The sequence below is a fragment of the Mastigoproctus giganteus genome, chromosome 7 (assembly GCF_048544385.1).
Source record: "Mastigoproctus giganteus isolate SK-2022 chromosome 7, ASM4854438v1, whole genome shotgun sequence".
NCBI classification, from domain to species: Eukaryota; Metazoa; Arthropoda; class Arachnida; order Uropygi; family Thelyphonidae; genus Mastigoproctus; species Mastigoproctus giganteus.
In genome coordinates, this window is record NC_143581.1 from 132,455,983 (window position 1) to 132,471,952 (window position 15,970).

The 15,970-nt window shown below is 36.1% G+C and overlaps 1 protein-coding gene across 1 annotated transcript in view; it reads left to right on the top strand.

Annotated features, from left to right (window-relative positions):
* LOC150083207 (tRNA (34-2'-O)-methyltransferase regulator WDR6) overlaps positions 1-15,970 on the top strand; it is a 760,490-nt gene that overhangs the window by 522,416 nt on the left and 222,104 nt on the right. The window contains exon 17 of the mRNA XM_090378434.1: positions 10,428-10,491. Coding sequence (XP_090234560.1) covers positions 10,428-10,491 — 64 coding nt within the window. The remainder of the gene's footprint in view (positions 1-10,427; positions 10,492-15,970) is intronic.

Consider the following 15,970-nt stretch of genomic DNA (forward strand, 5'->3'; position numbering starts at 1 on the left):
TGCTTCAGTATCACATGAGCTTTTGTGGGGTCCATTCCTTCAAATTTTGTTAGGGCCTTCTTCCACTTGTCCTCTATTCTGGATATCATGACCTCTTCTCTTTCCACTTCAACTGCTTTGGGTTGTATTTCTTCTTGCTGTCCCTCCTCTGGTTCGGTAGTGTTATGTTCTTCCTCCTGTGGTTCTGTATTCTTTAACCTTTGTAGTTGATTGCTCATGTCCTGCTTGATTTTTTCCAGGATTGCAGGAGCTATCAGGTTCTTTGTGACAATGGTCCTTCTCAGGTCTGTTATTCGCTGTTCAGTTACCTGAATATCCGGGAATTGTTCCAGCCACTTGGTATGTAGTCTTGCCCTTTAAGTTGTCATATAGGTCTCCAGCTTCGTTATTTCATAGTATGCTTGCATGATGTGCATATTCATTTCGATGCTCCACTTCATGCGTTGGCATTTTCTTCTATTCTGGGTGGTGGTGCACTTCCAGTTGGTGGGGGTTGGATGGTCTTGCTCTTCTCTTGTGGTAGCCATACAGAGGACAGCACCACTCGCTCAACTGTCTCTGATTTTTCAAACCGACCCCTCTGCCTAAGGCCTGAATGCGAGTGACTTTATCCTGCGCCACACTCGATGCAGTATTATTAATATTTCTCTGCGACACCATCCATCATTGTTATTATTATTATTAGCCATATGGTGCAAGGAAGCTTGAGGGTTATGCTGCACTTTGTCAATGTTAAACTTCAATTGCCATTTCTCAGCCCAGTTCTGCAATATTCTCAGTTATGATGGTTCTCTGAGCAATGCAGATAGGCTACCAGGACAGCTGATGGAATTTTGTATATGAAGTACAGAAACTTTTAATTGCAGGGATAACAAGATGATTATCCAATGCATTGATTTTAGTTGCACTTTGATTGCTGCATACAACTGTGGAGGCCTCATTTTAGGAAAGACTTAGATCTGCTTGAACAGTTATAGAGAATATCAAGATATGCTTAATTTCTGTAAATTGGAGTGTTCAGAGACTAGCACCTGCAAGGTGATCTGATTGAGGTGTTTAAGGCTTTAAACATATTGAGCAATCTCAGTGCTGATGGAATCCTTTCTTTTGCTGAAACTATACCCATGAAGAGACATAAAGCTTTTAATATTGAGAGAGAATGGTTGCAGATAGATACGTTTCAAATTAAGGAAGGATGTTTGCAAGATTATCCTGGTTTTCAGTCAGGAGAAGAGTGAAGTAATGGTTCTAAAGAAGAGTGGCAAGCCTGAAGGATACATTACAATGGAAGGGAAAGAATTGAAAATGGTTAACTTCAAATATCTAGGAATCACCATCACAAAGACTGGAGAGATAGAAGATAATTAGAAGCATACAAGCAGGTGGGAATTTCTATAAGCAGACAAGATCTGATCTGGAACAGGAACATGCCACTGCAGTGTAAGAAGGCTAGATACCAGACCTATTATGTACCAGTTGTTGATATATGCATCTGAAACTTGGACTATGAGGAAAAAGGATGAAAGCAGCATGCAGGGGGCAGAAATGAGGTTTGTGAGGAGCATAGCCGGAAAGACAAGACATGACAAAATCAGGAATGATGCGGTTAGGGCAAGAATTCAGGTAGAAAAACTCTAGAGTAGAAATGAAAGGATCCCTTTTGAGATGGTTCGGACATGTCAAGAGGATGAATACGAGGCATTTGCCAAGAAGAATGTTTGAATTGCAACTAAAGGACAAAAGACTAAGGGGGAGACCAAGAATAAGGTGCCAGGACATAATAAAGACTGATGTCATTAAGAGAGGACAAGGAAACTGGAGTGAAATCAACAACGGAGAGAAATACATGGACAGGACAAGGTGACAAGTTTTCTTATGTCAACCTGTAGAACAGCAGAATGATGACAGATGATGATGATTGCAGGATAGATGCGTGGAGGTTTGCCTTCAGCCAGCAGATGTTTGATTGTTGAAACAGGCTTCCTTCTGATGTTGTGGAGGTGCTAGTTTGTTAGCGGGGATAAGAAGGTGATTATCCCATTGTATAAAACAGTGGTTAGGCCACACCTCGAGTACTGCATATAGGTCTGGAGGTCTCATTTTAGGAAGGCTGCAGAGCTGCTGGAACAAGTACAGAGCAGGGCAACGAGATTGGTGAGTGGAACAAAATGTTGCTCTTACCAAGAAAGACTTTTAAGTTCTGCAAATTGCAGCGTCTGGTGACTAGGCCCTACGAGGTGATCTGATTAAGGTCTATAAGACCTTGAATAGTTTGAGCAAACTCAATGGTGATGAGATTCTTCCTCTCGCTCAGATTATGCACCTGAGGGAGCATACGTTCAAATTGAGGAAAGACAGTTGTAGAATTGATGTGTAGAATTATGCTGCTCTGAATATATATGCATATTATCCTGCTGTGAATATACATGCATATTATACAGAAAATTATGATAAGTGATCATTTCTTGTTATGTTAACCAGATGAGGTTTCTAGTAAAAAGAATGATGGTGTTAAGAACAACTTATGCAATTAAATATGAAATAAATTATGTAAATAATTTATTCACAAATTCAAGGATGTGATGAGTCGTAATTGGGCATAACCCCAATTACTTAAATCTTGTCACATACTTCAGCAAAGCTCCTCCAAGCCTATTGGAGGAGGATATACAAATTTGAAGAATAAACTAATGGATATTTACATGATCAAATGTTTTTAAGTGCCTTCAGCTAACATATAAGTACAGGCACTCCCTGGCTTACAGAAATTCGACTTTACATAAGTTTTTGCGGGCAGGTGCAAACTTAAAAAAATCGTGAAAATGTATTTTGCATCCCATAGGAATAAATGGAGGTATTGTTAAAATATCGTAATGTGAACCCAATAACACTTTTTTTTTGGTAATTTGTTCCAAGATCTCGGAAGTTGAAATTTTCGCTATATATTTTGAATGCCTTTGTGATATTTTTCTAAAATGCATTTATGGAGGTGACCTCCATAAATGCGTTTTATTGTTTTACGGACTACCATAAAACAATAAAAACAATTTGCACTTTCTAGTTTACTGGGTTTTTCTGTTAGTGCAATCTATTATAAATGGGTAGCGAACTCAATCTTATTTCATTTGCGATAATACTGATAACTGGAATTCTGTGGGTTTTTACGTTATGTTATTATGGTGAAATGAGTTCCCCTTCACTAAAATCTTCAATCATAAAAAAAATATATAAATAAATTTTCAGAATCTTCTCTTCATTCCTATTTACTTATTACAATGGTGAAGGGAAATGGACCAACAGAAAGTGCAAGTGCTGGCAATGCTAGAAAATGAAACAAAATTGATTTAGAAATGAAGATGATTAATTAAGACATACAAAGCAGGACAATGTTTTTTATCTATTGCACGGAATTAGGTCTCGCAGCTTCAACATTGAATGTTATTTCAAAGAAGAGTGCGCATATAAAAGACCATGTTAAAATATTTAAGATCAACAGCGTTCAGGCACTATGCCGAATATAGAAAAACTATTAATAATATGGATGGAAAATCATATTCACAAGCAAGTGCCCCTGAGTCCAATGGCCATTCAAGCAAAAGCAAGAAGTATTTATGAAGATATATTGAGGATAAGTATGGCAAACCCCAAGCCAAGTTCGTGGCAAGCAACAGGTAGTTTAATAGGTTCACGTATCGTGCTTGTTTCCAAAACATTAAAGTATGTGGCAAAGTTGCCAGTGCCGATTCTGCAATTGCACAGAAATTTTGTGATGTGTTGGGGAAAACCCTCTTCTAAATCTCCACCGCCATCAACTTCTGTAGCAGCGTGCTTATCAGCTGGAGAGTTAATTCTGGGAGCGATGCTTGAAAGATAAAACTTTCTGACAATATGCTTGTCTCCTCTCTTTTTTTGTAATTTTGAAATTTTTGTGATTTTGTGTACATTTGTAATTTTTCCTGTGCATGAGATAAAAAAAAATTGAATAAATAATTCTAATTACAAGTTCGTCGAACATTTCTTTTTTGCTTCAATCAAATTCAGCGTGCATAGTTGCAAGTGCTGCATAAGTATTTAGAGAAATTCCATCTTACATAAAATTCAACTTATGTAGAGTTCCATGGAATGCAATCCTTACATAAGTCAGGGAGTGGCTGTATGGTTGATCTATGCTTATACCACAGTTTGTTCAGAAGTAGTTCGCTATAGCATTTTATAGTCCAGATTTTTCCTAGTGCCTCAGGAGTTAGTCCATAACAGATAATTCGGCGTCTAGAGGCTTGTGTCTTTAAAAAAAAAACTTTCCCACTCTTCAGTTTGATTTTCCATCCAGCTGTAATAATCCAGTACTTTCCATGAGAAGAAGGAAAAAAAAAAAAAAAAAAAAAAAAAAAAGCGTTCTTGATTTCTCTGTTAAAAATTTGACATTTGACTAAGTGGATTGCTGAATTAAAAGCCAAGTTGATACTATGTCTAAGTATTTTTCTATAGTTGTAAATTAATTTGTGCAGTGGAGAACTATTTTAAGGATGCTTGAAATAATTTTTTTGACCAAGGGTGATTTATATCATGCCACTGATTATTTTCAGGCATGTTGAGTATAACAGCTCTCCAGCAGTTAGGTTCTAGTAACATTTGGCTGCCAATTATGCCTAGAGCTGTTATTTGTTAATTGAACAGTCTCCCTTATCTGCAATCAATTAACATTACACCATGGACAGATTATTAAAAGCAGAAAATACTGCTTTTAATAATCTGTCCATGGTGTAATGTTACTCAATTGATAAATTTCTTACTCAATTTATAAATTGCTACACTCATTTCTTCTTTATTCCTGCACACAAGTTTTCAAAAACAGTATTGTTACAATATCTATCTGATACGTATTTAACTGAGTAAAAATATTTCAAACAAATGCCTCTACTGGCAACTGTGTTGTAAACTTCTGATTTTTATGTCTTTGGATTCCTGTTCTGACAGTAACTTCCTACACCCTAAACAACTAACCTTAATAGCAGTTTGTCTTTAAAAAGTAGTATCAGTGTCATGTATTTTTTGAATGTGTATTTCATCAGATAGGTAAATTTAAATCCGAGACGTCCTTTGTTGCATTACTGTAATTGCCTAAATGTAATGATAAAAATTAAAAGCATTAAAATTATGTATGCAAGTTTCTGTTTCAATAAAAAATCATTGCTGTAAACTTTGGGGGTGGGGTGAGTCCTCCATACATCTGCCAACATTGAAAATTTTAAGCAATTGCTAATGGATTTAAATCTAAGTTTAAACTTTTTTTTTTTTTTGTTACATTTTAATATTGTTATACACACACACATCCACACACTCACATATGCACAATAAACTTTTATTATAATACTCTAATAGCACCCGCATGCTTTTGATATTCTTTTCTTCTGGTCCTATGGTCAATCCTATGAAGTGCTAAGCATTTTTTAACACCTGTAGTACTTCCTTTTAAAATTGATTTTGTGCTTATATAACTTTCTTAAGGTCTCAAGAAGGATTTAACCCAGATATAACCTCATCCTCTTCTACTTTGTGGAAACCATTTTTGATGTACATTATGCTATTTATTTCATATTTAACTAGTAACTTTAAAGGCAGAAAGGCTACTCTTTACAACTGTGCCTGGCCATTTATGATTGCACACTTGTACACACTCCTCATATATTTTTGTTCTTTTAATTGAGCACTATTCATTTTCTTTCTTTCTTTCTTTGCTAATAGAGTAATCAGTGTCTTTTATTTGTTTGTGTTTTCAAAAAGGAGTCAATTCCATTAATGACAGCATTATCATTGTGTTAATAATGCATGGTAGTACAACATTTCTTGTGTTTAAAATGCTCAAGGTATGTTTAATTTAATAGCAGGCAAAAACTTTTAAGGTGCCAAAAAAAAAAAAAAAAAAAGTCATTAAGTGAGCAGCTTTTCTATATAAATCATTAGTCAGTAAACACTGAAAAAAAAAAAAAAAAAAAGGTATTCCAGCTTTTACAAGCTGCACGGCATGTAAATCTTCCTTTACATGATTTACATGCTTCCTGTGAAACAGTGGCACAACATATCTGAATTCACTGCTATGCCTAAATAACAACATGACTGTGGTGAGTGAGTGAGTATCAAAGCTGTTTTCATGCTGCCATTTATTATCAACTGTGTATACAATTAGTTGTTAACATAGATAAGAAATAACAGCATGTACTAGAAAATTTTCAACACAGTTCATATATTAAAGGAACATAATGCTTCAAATGACCTTGAAAACATTGGCCTGGTTACATATTGCCAAGAGCCACAGTGAAGAATGTAGATTTATGTATGTACCACTGAAAATGTTAAAGCTGTGAATGAATTAAGTAAACTAAATGCTGATGTTTTGATAGCATCGTTACACTTTCTTCTTATACAACACATATAAGAGACCATAAATTTAACTTAGAAAAGTATGCAAAATTTGCTTTCAGTCAGGGAGTTGGTTGGAACAAACATCCATCTGGTGATGTGGAAGTGACAGTTTAAGTAAATTATAGTCAGATAAGACTATTAATTCTAGGTGGTAGATGACTCTCATCAACCGGTGCAATACCACCACTATGCTTATTGGAGGTGTGAAGTGGTGAAGCCTATTTTTAGTCTCTATAGCTAAGTTCTGGTCAACCGTTCCCTATTTCTTCCATCATGCAGTATAATTGATGACTTTTGGGATTATGATGAACACCATGGCGAGATCCAATATCCCTTACATTTTGAGGGTACAGCTCTAAAACGGTGTTTGCAGGCCGGCCGCTAGTTAGTACACCGGACCGAACCTATTGGTAACTCTCTAAGAGGCTGGATCAGCTAGTGTATAATCTTGCTACCTCTACTCTGCCAGATAGTGACTGGAGGGAGTCCGAGTAGTGTGTATGCAGGGAGCATTGTCGAGGCCACATTATGTCAAGGATCCGGGTATATTCTTACCATGTGTACGCCATATCCAAAAATTTCATTACTTCATACAACATGTCCCACCACTTTTTCTTACTATTGAATACACCATGAATTGGCAAACTAATAGAGCAAACTTATCTGCGAAAAGATCTAAACCTCCTAAGGACTTCCTAATTCATTTCACAAATATACGTGGTCTCAATTCTAATCTCAACGATGTCCATTTCCACTTGCAGTCTGCCAAACCCCATGTACTTTTTCTGACAGAATCTCAGTTATCGGTTGATTCAACTACTGCTCATCTCAGATGCCCAAATTATTCACTGTGTAATTCCTGTCGCCTCAAAGGTGGTATGTGTACATATGTCCATTCTGATATTCCCTGTCAGAGACTTGGCAATTTGGAATCTCCTCTCTTTGATCTTCTCTGGCTTAAAATCTTTCTACCTCATTGTGTAAAATTCATCTGTTGTCTCTACCGTTCTCCCAACTCCACTAATCACTTGGGTCTCTTTGCAACTTGACTTTCTCCAGTCCAACTTTCCTAACAGTGAAGTAATTTTTCTTGATGATTTTAATGTTCACAACTGCAGCTGGCTTGCGTTTTCTAGTCACACCGACCCTGCTGGTCGAGATGCTGAGTCTTTTGCAATTACTAATGACCTTGCACAGATTGTTCATTTACCTACAAGAATACCGGACAATCCAAATCATACAGCCAACATGCTTGATCTTTTTCTCACAAACAACCCTTCTAAGTACACGGTCGAAGTGAGAGGTCCTTTAGGCACTTCAGATCACAACTTGGTGATTCTCTTCTCCAATGGAGCCTTTATTTCACGGCTATTCCCAACCTCGTGTTGTTTGGCATTACAAGAATGCAAAATTGGATGACCTGCGAGATTTCTTTTCCTTGGTTGGATTGTTGTTTCAAACCTTCTGATGTCAATGTTTACTCAGATCGTGTCAGTGAAATTATTCTTGCAGGAATGGAATCCTTTATCCCACACTCCACTTCAATATCTCGTCCTTTATCTAAACCTTAGTTTTCCAATAAATGTGCTAAGGCTGTTCAAGAGAAGAATGTTGCATATCGTAATTAGCTTGTTTCTAATTCTTCAGTTTCATTTTCTGCCTACACCAAAGCATGCAACAATTGTAAAGCAGTTATTAATCAGTCCAAACTAGAGTTTGAACAGACTAAGAGTAGAAAACTTGCTTCTTGCCCTAATGGTAGCCGAGCATTCTGGTCTCTTGCCAAAGCTATTGGACACAACTTTGCCCATCTCTGCTCCCACCTCTGTCCAAACCAGATGGTTCTGTTGTCACTGCAGCCAAGGATAAAGCTGACCTGCTAGCATCCCATTTTTCTTCCAACTCGTGTATTAATGATCTTGGTAAAACACCTCCCACCATTCCCAACACACTCCATTCAATGCCTCCTGTGGTGTTCCATCAAAAGGATGTCAGAAGGATTTTGACGATTCTTGATGCCAAGAAAGCTCCAGGTCCCGATGGTATTTCTCCACTTGTTCTCAAAACCTGTGCTCCTGAACTTACTCCTATGCTGCCTTTTTTCACTTTCTTATTCCAAAGGTGTTTTTCCTTCTGCTTGGAAATTTGCTCATATCCAGCCAATTCCTTAAAAAAGGGTGACAAATCCCTCCCATCCAATTATCGTCCCATTGCAATTACTTCTATTCTTTCTAAAGTAATGGAGAAATTAATTAACCATCAACTCTTAAACTACCTAGAAACCTTCCGTCTGATCAACGATCGCCAGTATGGATTCCGTCATGTCAATCCATTGGTGATATTCTGGCTTATGTTGCCCATTTATGGACTAATTTAATGGAAAGGTTCAGTGAAACACAAGTAGTTGCTCTTGACATCTTAAAGGCTTTTTATCATGTTTGGCATAAAAGTCTTCTAAACAAACTTCCATCTTATGGTCTACCAACTGTTTTTAGTAATTGGTTATCCAGTTTTCTCTCTAATCGCTCACTGAGGGTTGATGGTCAATGGCTCTCTGTCTTCTAACTTCTCCAGTAATGCCGGTGTCCCCCAAGGTTCAGTTCTTTCTCCCACTTTTTTCCTCTTGTATATTAATGACCTTCTTCCATTGAGCAGAAATCCTATCCATAGTTTTGCCGATGATAGCACATTGCATTCAACTTTCCATTTTGAGAAACCTTGTCCTGCTCAATCAACTTCAACTTCTCGAAAATCTACCAATTCCTTAAATGCCGATCTTCAGATAATTCTCCAGTGGGGCAAAGACAACTTAGTTGATTTCAACCCTTCTAAAACTCAGTCTTGTCTTATATCTCGCAAAATGGATTCTTCTGCTCCTATGCTTATCTTTAGTGACACTCCAATTTCTAGACAAAATGATATATCTCTTTTGGGGATTACCCTGACTTCTAATCTCTCTTGGCACAAGCACATTACAAATATTGCTTCCTCTGCATCTAAAAAACTTGGTTTTCTCTTTCACTCTCGTAGTTACTTTTCTTCCAAACAGCTGCTCACTCTGTATAAATCGCAAATCTGCCCTGCCATGGAATATTGTTCCCACATCTGGGGTGGTGCTCCCAAAACCTCTCTCAGGCTTCTTGATTCCATTCAGAAAAGGGAGTGCCTCCGTAGCCGGGTGGGCAGGAGCAGCAGTGCGTAGCACACGCTTCTTGATTAGACCGGGGTTCGAACCCGTGACCACCAAATATGGAGAATGCGGAAAGGTCAGGGAATGACCACCGCATATCCCCAGAGCAATATGGCCTTAGTTGCTAATGCTCCTAAAAACCAAAAAATAACAATAACAATCAGAAGAGGGCAGTTAGGTTAATTAATGATTCATCTCTAACAGAGTCTCTGCACTCGCTGTCTCATAGACGTACTGTTTCTGCTGCATGCCTCTTCTACAGATACTTCCATGGGCACTGTTCTTCTGAATTGGCTTTTATAATTCCTGCTCTCTCTCTCTTTCAAAACAGTCTGAACATGTGCCGCCACCAGCCATTTACTGTCCAACTTCAAACTCACAGAACCAACTTTTCATCTTCCTCTTTATTCATTCAACTGCTTTTTTCTGGAACAACTTTCCTTTATACTTATTTCCTGAAAATTGCAGTCTACAGAAGTTCAAGTCCAATGTCAACAAATATCTTCTTTCATCTTCTCAACCTCCAACCCAAGCATGGTACTAAGTACTATAGGTTCTAATACCTCTCGTGTTTGGGGTTTACATAAAAAAAAAAATATATATATATATATATATTGTTTAAGTATTATAAAAATTATGTACAATTTTTTTTTTTTTTTTTTACTGATGTTATATATGCTTGCTTCCTTGCATAATTTTGCCATTAAAGTTATATTTAGTAAATAGTGATTTAACATAATATTTTTTTCTGAGTCATTATTTTTAGATATATTTTTAAAATTTATATTAAAACCTAAGTTTCTATTTTCAATAGGCAGGCTTAACTGGGAGGGAAATATATTGTACTAAATTCCTGTTTCAGCTGTTGAGCACAAATGGTGAGTATAGTGTTAGTTGTTTTATGCTAATGTATTATGCACCAATTAACCTAAAGTAAAAAACTAGTTTGAACATTCAGTTGTATTTTATTAATTATTTTATTGAAATTAGGTTATTATCTCATATTTAGTTTGTAGTCCTAAATATAGATTCACCTTGGGGATAGACATTGACTCTATCGTACATCCATTCCATATGAAACTTTAATTAACTTTCAGGAATAATATGAAAGATATGAGTCATCAGCATTAAAATATATACAAACATCATAAAGATGTTTCACATGACAATTTGTATAAATTTAAAAGATAAGACTATTAATTATTAACTATTAACTAATTGTTATAAAAATTAATTGAATAAATGAAGCATATTTTATTCAAAATATTCAATGAATAAAATATGCCTTTTGCACCTTTAGTCATTCATTTATATTCTAAAGTCCCACCCAATTAAGAGATGGATATTGCAGGGATAGAAAGGATCTGTATGTGTGTGGGTATTAGACAAAGGCAATTACCAATTCTTAAGTTCTAATCGGTGTCACATAGCCTCAAAAAATTTTAATTTCAGTTATCTCAATTCCTCATTATCCTGTATACCTTAATATCGTTTTAAGTGTTCATTATCAAAAGAAAAATCTTTGGAAGCAAAATAGTAACTAAAGATGCATGTGTGCATTCAAATACATGTATGTACATTGTAATTTCTTCATATGCTAGAAAACTTAAAGGTGCTTACTGATTCTTAAAGTAAATTTAAAGTCATGTAAAGGTGCTTGTTATTTTAAGTTATTTCAAGTTTCCTGTGGGATATATGAATTGACATATAATACCAAACATTAAAAATATTGTTCATATTATTTTTTGAATATATAATTAACTTGTCACTCTCAATACACCAGTATATCTTAATGTCAGTAGCAAAACTGCTCACTTAGGAAAGAAACAAAATCTTCATTTTATATTTGATATTGATAATTAGCAATTAGATATGACAGAAAAAATTTTTATTTTATTATTAAATTTTATGTTTAACTCCAAACTCAAAACATTATTGGATCGCATTAGTATTGTGTTATCATATCTGAGGTTTGGCGGCATTGTCCTAAGATTATATGTTCAATTTAGCAGTTATGTTTTTCTTATGGCCTCAACATCCTGAAATCTTTACTTTGAGGGCAGTTTTCATTGTGGGATATAGGAAGAGGTCTGCTGGAGCTAGATCAGAAGATTAGGATAGATGGTTGATCTGTACAATGTTTCTGATGAAATATTTCCATGTTTCATCAGAAATGTCTTCACAACAAGGGCAGACTGGGCAGGGGTGTTGTTATGCAACAAGAACCATCAGCCTTTCTCACAGAATTGTAGCCTCACCTGGGAAATGCAATTCAGTAGTCTTTGATGAACCTGTACATAGAATGCAGCACTAACTCTCTTTGCCCTTCAGGTACAAATTTCTTTTGATTCACACCTTGTTTATCAAAAAAATGATCAGCATCGTCTTGATCCTGGACTTCTGTAAACGAAAATTTTCTGTCCTCGGTGATGAACCTCGCTTGCCCTGACACTTTGACTTGGGGCCGTATTAAAACAGTCAACACTCATCTCCAGTGATGATGCAGTCAAGGAAATTAGGATTGTTGTAACAAGTCTGGATATGAAGTCTTTGTGTGATGACAATCTTCGTTGCTTTTGCTCATCCATGAGGCTGAGTGGCACAAATTTTGCACAGACCTTCCTTTTCCATAAAACTTTATGGAGAATTTGATGAATCATCTCTTTGTCCATGCATCATTCTGAGAGTCAAATGACAATCTCTTGCCACAGTTTCCCAAATGTTTGTAACCTTGCTCTCATTTCAAGAGGTTGATGGAAGTCTACTTCTTGGGTCATTGCAAACATCTACATATCTGTCTTTGAACCACTTATAACACACTGGTATAATTAAATGTTTCATCGCCATAAGCAGTTTTTAACATTTTGTATGTTTCTGTTATAAATTTTCCCAGTTTAAAGCAAAATTTGATATTCATTTCTTGTTCCATTGCAAAATAATGACATGGAACACTAACACTATTGATGAAATTGGTTGTTATTTGCAACCTGTCAGCCTACTGGACAATCTCTGTACCACCATCTGTTGGAAGAAGTTTGAACTACAATATACCACTTCTGTTTATTTTGAAACTCATTGAACATGACCACAATAGCACCAGTCCAGGATCTTTGTTACTATTCCTAGTATATGGCTTTAGGATTGAGAAGATACAAGGTATCTTCCCAGTCCTACACACCACAGTGCCAGAATTCAAGTAAGTTGGAAATTTTTATTAAATTATTCAGATTTTTATAATGTGTGAACTGTAATAAGCTGTAAATCCTGAAAGAAATGGAATTATTCCTATAAAGATAAGTTGATAAGAGTTCAAAATTGTGCAAAGTAAGTTTGCTTCACATAAGAAGTCAGGATACAGCAAAGAGCTTATAATGTTTAAGTTACAAAATCATTGTAACTTAAACATTATAACTCATTTACCCTTTACAGTCCAATGTCTCCTCTCATGCACCATTGTAAAATTTCTCTTCTGGTCTAATGTCCTCTCAGATGCACCTTTCTGTTTTGCCAGTTTTATAGCTAGTTTTTCCACTCTTCTGGTGTAATTCTTGAATTGCCATCTATTTATACTTCATATAACCACTTTGATAAACTAATTGAATGTTTACCTTCAATTGTTAACAGCCTGTGGCTGTAGTTTTTCTTCTTCACTTTAAGTGTTTACTGTGTATGTACTGTCTGCCAGAAACAAAGTCTTGGCATCAACATCTCAAAAAGTCTTTTCTGATGAAGAAATTGAGAAATTGTTAGAATTTTTCAAAGAATTTGATTTAATTTTGTCTGATAGGATGATATTAAGTTCAATCCTGATGATATATCTTGAAGTGGTGATGAAGTAATTGACGACAACTTGTCAACCACTGAGGGTGAGCTTCATCTCATCCAAAAACTTCTTCAAAGTGTTCAGGGTAGTGGATTTCATTTGTTCACTGATTGATTTTACACTAGTATACAACTAGCAGAAGAACTAATAAGCTGAATATACACCTAACAGGCACTGTTATGGTAAACAAAAGTTTACTACAAGAGATCAAGATGACAAAGAAAACTGAAAAACATAGTCATTAGTTTCTGAAAGGAGAATACAGTTCAAGTGATGGAATGTTCAAGTGCTTTCTACTTTCTATTATAACCAAAGTGTGGTCACAACAGGAAAGGTAAAAGGAGGGTGAACCTTACAGATTGAAAAACAAAATGCTATCTGTGAATATGCAAAAAAGTTATGGGAGTGGTAAACAGAGCTGACCATTACTGCGCAATTTATTCATTTCACTCAGAAATCGATTAAATAGTGGAGGAAGTTGTTTTTTATGGGTTTCTGTATCTTCCTCACTGTTCCAACATAGGGTTGGCACAGGTGAATCAAAGCCTTCCATCTTTTTCTATCTTCCCAAATCTTACCTTCTATCATTCTCTCCCACTAAGTTCTCTTTGTTTCCACATCTTCCCTAATCTGATCTCTCCATCTTTTCCGGGATCTTCCTCTCAGTGTCTACTTGTGCATTTTGATCTCAAACATTATTCTTGGTATTATGTTTGAGTTCATTCTCTTTATGTGTCAAACCATCTCAAACATGATGCAGTCATCTTCTCCCTCTGACTTTTATTCCCAAGTTCATTCTAATGTCAATATTTCTCATTTTGTCTGTTCTAGTTTTAGCTAGCATAATCCTTAACACCTTCATCTTCATTTCTTGGATTCTGCTGGTATTCTTTTTATTCATCCTTCACTTCTCAGCAACAGCATAGGACAAAATAGAGACAAAATATGCCCAGTTTATCAGCTTTTTACACTTTGTTGGAACTTTGCTAGCCCATGCATATTAACATTACAGAAGAAACTCTGACTAGCTGTTATTTTCCTTGTTATTTCCATATCTAGGCTGCCATCCTTTGTTAATACACTCCCTAGGTACTTAAAATTGTTCACCACTTCCAACATTTCACACTCTGTTCATCACCATCCCTTTTACACTCTGTTCATCACCATCTCTTTGCTTTTTTGGCTACTTATCTTTAGACCATAATCACTGATTACACTTTCTCAATGTGTTAGTTTCTCTTGAAGTTCTTCTTTCTTGTTTTCCCAGAGGACATGATCATCTGCAAACACAACCATTCCACCTTTTTTATCATCCACCACTATGAGGATATTGTCCATGACAATAATAAAAAAGTAATGGTAAAATACATTACCCTGTCGAAGTTCATTGGATAATGGAAACCAATCTGAGTCCCCAAATTTTGTCCTCACACAACTTTCACACTTTGAATACATATTTTTAATCATCACAACCTCCTCCCTGTCTATTTCCATTTTCTCCAGACTTTTCCACACTTTTTCTCCTTGCACACTATCATATGCCTTTTCAAGGTCTAAAATTTCCAGAAAGAGGTTCTCCGCAAACTCCCAATGTCTTTCAAGCAATTCTCTTACAGCAAATATCAGGTCAATCGTTGACCTTCCTCTTCTAAATTCATACCGTTCTTCCCTCATTCTCTCTCTCTTCTATTTTATTCCTTAATCTTGTCTTGAGTGTTAGCTCAAAAAGTTTGGCACAGTGGCATAATAATTCTCTTCTGGACCCTTTCTTAAAAATTGGTATGATGATTCCCTTTGTCCAATCATCTGGTATTCTCTTCTCTTTCCAAACTAGGCTGATAATATCATACAGCAATTTTAATCCAATATTGCCAGCTGCCCTAATAACTTCAACTGGTAACTCATCAACTCCAGGTGATTTTTCCATTCTTCGTCTTTTTCATTGCTTCTTTTACTTCATCAAGCCAAACTGTTGGGCTCTCTTTTCCCACTGCGAATTCTTCTCTTCTTTCACCATCTTCCTTTCCATTGGCATTAGCATTAAACAGGGTTGTAAAATAGTCCTGCCACTGTTTCCTGATTTTCTTCTCATGTGTCATTAATTTTCCACCCGTTTCAACTAGGAACCCTGGTTGGTTCTTCATTGTTCCTTTTCTTATTCCTCAACATCCCATATATCATCTTTTTATTTCCATTAATATCCTCCTCTAATTTTTGTGTAAACTCCATCCAAATTTTGTCCTTTTCCTCTTTTACAATTCTCTTTGCTTCTTTTTTCTTCTCATTATATGCCTTTCTGCCCTCTTTCAATTTTGTTTTCATAAATTTCCTGAAAGCATCGGGAACTTCAGTTTCACTTTTAACTCTACCATTCCACCAGTGTGTGTGTGTGTCTCTTTCTTTTCTGATTTCTCCAGTTCTCCAACACACCTATACAACAGTTTGTCCCATCACCTTCTGAAATTTTTCCCATTCCTTTTTGACAGCGTCTGTCATTGTACTTGGTACTCTCTCTCTCTCTTCAAACTTCTCTC